Source organism: Apis dorsata, unplaced genomic scaffold (genome assembly GCF_000469605.1).
Source record: "Apis dorsata unplaced genomic scaffold, Apis dorsata 1.3 scaffold_285, whole genome shotgun sequence".
In the NCBI taxonomy this organism is placed as follows: Eukaryota; Metazoa; Arthropoda; class Insecta; order Hymenoptera; family Apidae; genus Apis; species Apis dorsata.
The window spans coordinates 273,274-276,376 of NW_006263560.1; the positions used below are offsets into that span (position 1 = coordinate 273,274).

The window sequence follows — 3,103 nt, forward strand, 5'->3', positions numbered from 1 at the left end:
CGAAACTATACAATATGCAAATGTGAAACATAAAATTGGGCAATCCTTTGGGAATCGGACGATTTCGGTCGTAACAAGCCATAAAACAGCGAGTGCCACAAGAGGTACATCGATACAATTTATAATTCGTTCGAGATGCAACAAATTCCTGGCCAAGGATGCGTATTTATTTGTACATAAACACAGTGAACGCGCTGGATGATGCTAAAAAAAAAAAAAGAATAAAAAAAAATAAAAATAAAAATAAAAAGAAGAAACTAAAATTGAAATACATCGAGAAACAAATATATATATATATATAAAATATATGAGAAAGAATACGAAATTTGAGTTATGCACACAGATAATGCATGGTTACACAGGCAATTTGCATTAAAAATGTACAAGTGGAACAATACGTATATGGGTCGTTATTTACAATATGCTGCGATCATCGAGGAGATAAATATGAAAAATATGAAATGTAGTACATCGAACAACAAACAAAGACGATTCTTTTCCGGAATCGTCGATCGATTTGGTGTGTGGATTTCCATACATACATTGTACTCGATCGATGTAGAAGTGTCTTAAAGGTAGAAAGAGATCGGTGTATTGTAAGTGTCTCATTAGCATATGTCGTCCATTGAAGGAAAGAAAATTTTCGCAAAACGTGTTTCGTTTGATAAATAACGATACGTTGGAGAAACTAGAGCTTTCTATCCTACGATCTACATCGTAGATCGAGAAGAATTAATCGAATTCATCGCTATGGAGTCGTTGGATATTCGTCGATCTTCACGGTGAAAAATGTTATATATGAATGAATTTGATTAATTTAAAAAATTATTGGCATAAATTTTCATGACATACGATTTTAAATTACGATTCCATTCGATGCAACAAAGCACGAAATGAAAGATCAATATACACATCGATACACATGTTTGAAAAAAATAAACGAAAATGTGGCAAAAATGATCGAATTTTGCGCGATTAATAAGTGGAACGATAAAAAATCATTAATAATTAACATTTTTCTCCGTGCATTAATAATCCATCAATAATCAGTGATGGGACTGATGCATTTATCGATAATATACTAAGTTTGATTTCTTTGATGTATTTAAAAGTATCTTAAATAATAATTACAATTTCACTAATAATTCATCTAATCAATCTATCTAAATGATAAAAAATAAACGATACTATTAAACAGTATTTTAAATAATTTTCTCACTTGGGAATAAATAATATAAATAAAGTATAATTTAATATAAGTTAAATTACTTACTCATTCAAAAAAAATATATACACTTAATATCTTTATAAGGAACAGTCTTTCGTATATACAAATATTTACTAAAATTCTCATTCCTCCAAAGAAAACGTTAATTACTATTCAACTCACTCTCTATCCTCACCATCCATTGCATAAACACCAACTTACTCATTCCTATGCATCCTAATTGAATCTTAACGAACAAGCTATGCATACCTCTGTCGTAATAATCAATATTATAATACTCATATCGCATACTCAATAATCTCAAAATCAAACTCCTAATCTAAAATAAAACTGCTCTCTAATTTAAAATCAATCTCAAAAATATATATATCGAACAATATGAATCTATTCCACGTATATGTACATTTCTTCGTCTAAAACTTCGTCCTAAAAAACCGATTAAAACTATCTATTCACTGAAATTCTATCCAGGTATCACTCCCATCACCATTATTATCGATAGTGGTGGGGAGCGAAGCAAGCCTCGAGGACGAAAAAAATTATGTCTATATGTATTAAATTCGAGGAGAGAGAGAGAGAAAAAAAAAGTGTATATACACGTCTAGAGAAAAAAAAAAACTTGGTAGAGATTAGATTGTATTTTAGCGATTGTTTTTTTCATTTGTACCATCTTCATGGTCGTTCCTGTAGGTAACACCCTCGTGGCTGTGGGCACGGCCAAGCCTGTGCAACCTTGCCATCTGGGCCGCAACTTTGTAAGCAGGCGGTTGACGGCACTGCGCACTACCGATTCCTGGACGCATCGTCGTCATCGACGTCATGGTAGTCATGGTAGTCATCGTCGTCATAATCGTAGTCCCAGCTCCTGGGGGTGGAAGAGCCGCCGGTACTCCTAGGCCCACGCCTACTCCTAATCCCGTAGTACCTGAAAACCCTCGACTCTCTTTCTCTCGATCTCTCATACCCCTGCCAATTCTTTGCTGCTCAACAACCGCTCTAACCCTTATCCTCCGCCATGTAATTCATCGCCATTTGCGATTCTGAACGAGCACGACTGGAAACGTTGAAGAACGTCTAACACTTCTTTTCTAGAGCTAACGGTTTCAAACACGTTTCGAACGGTTTCGAATGTTCGTGTCCAAGTTTACGAGATGTTTGAAAGATCTATTTTAATTGAAAGGTGAATATTTGACGAGATTGACAAAAGGATTATATCGCGTGAGATGGATCAACGTTGCGAAACGTTTTATTATTCAAACGCGTAAAAAAAATGAGAAAATATTTTTCTCGTTCGATAATTTCTTATGAAAATAAATTTTTCTTTAAAAAAAAAAGAAAAAATTAGCAAGAAAATCTTTCTGTATCTAACTCTTTCATCGATCTTAAGTAGAATTTATTTCTGTTGAAAAAGTCGTAGTCGTTCAGAACACGCTCTCTCTCTCTCTCTTGAGAAAGAGAGAGAGAAAAAGATGAGCCGGATTTACAAGGAAACTGTACAACACACACGTTATTCACCGCTAGGTCAACCCAAGAAGAGGAAAGCAGAGAAAACCAGTTAATATATATGTATATATGTACCCTGAAAAGAAGCCTCGGTTTTCCGTTAATCCCGAGGAAACGCGGTAGAAATACAAAAAAAAGGGGGGGGGGAAGGAAAATAAAAACTGAGATCACACACGATCGATGCAACGCACACCTTTTCTATACGCACGCACGACCTCCTGCATCGTACACGTGTAGAACAGGCAATGATACTCACGTGATTATTAGCGTGCACACGCCAACCCTTCGAGCAAGCGATTAATACGGATTTAAGCATTGGTGTATAGCATATAATACGTATATACGTGTATATATATATATATATATATATAT

The 3,103-nt window shown here is 34.7% G+C and overlaps 1 protein-coding gene across 14 annotated transcripts in view; it reads right to left on the reverse strand.

Moving 5' to 3' along the window:
* Positions 1-3,103, reverse strand: part of LOC102679953 (rap guanine nucleotide exchange factor 2-like) — a 161,769-nt gene that overhangs the window by 2,062 nt on the left and 156,604 nt on the right. For 11 of the 14 annotated variants that reach the window (XM_031511043.1, XM_031511046.1, XM_031511049.1 and 8 more), the window contains one exon: positions 1,896-2,153. The exons of the other annotated variants lie outside the window; for them this stretch is intronic. In XM_031511043.1, the coding sequence (XP_031366903.1) occupies positions 1,896-2,153 (258 nt within the window). The remainder of the gene's footprint in view (positions 1-1,895; positions 2,154-3,103) is intronic. 14 annotated transcript variants of the gene reach the window in all.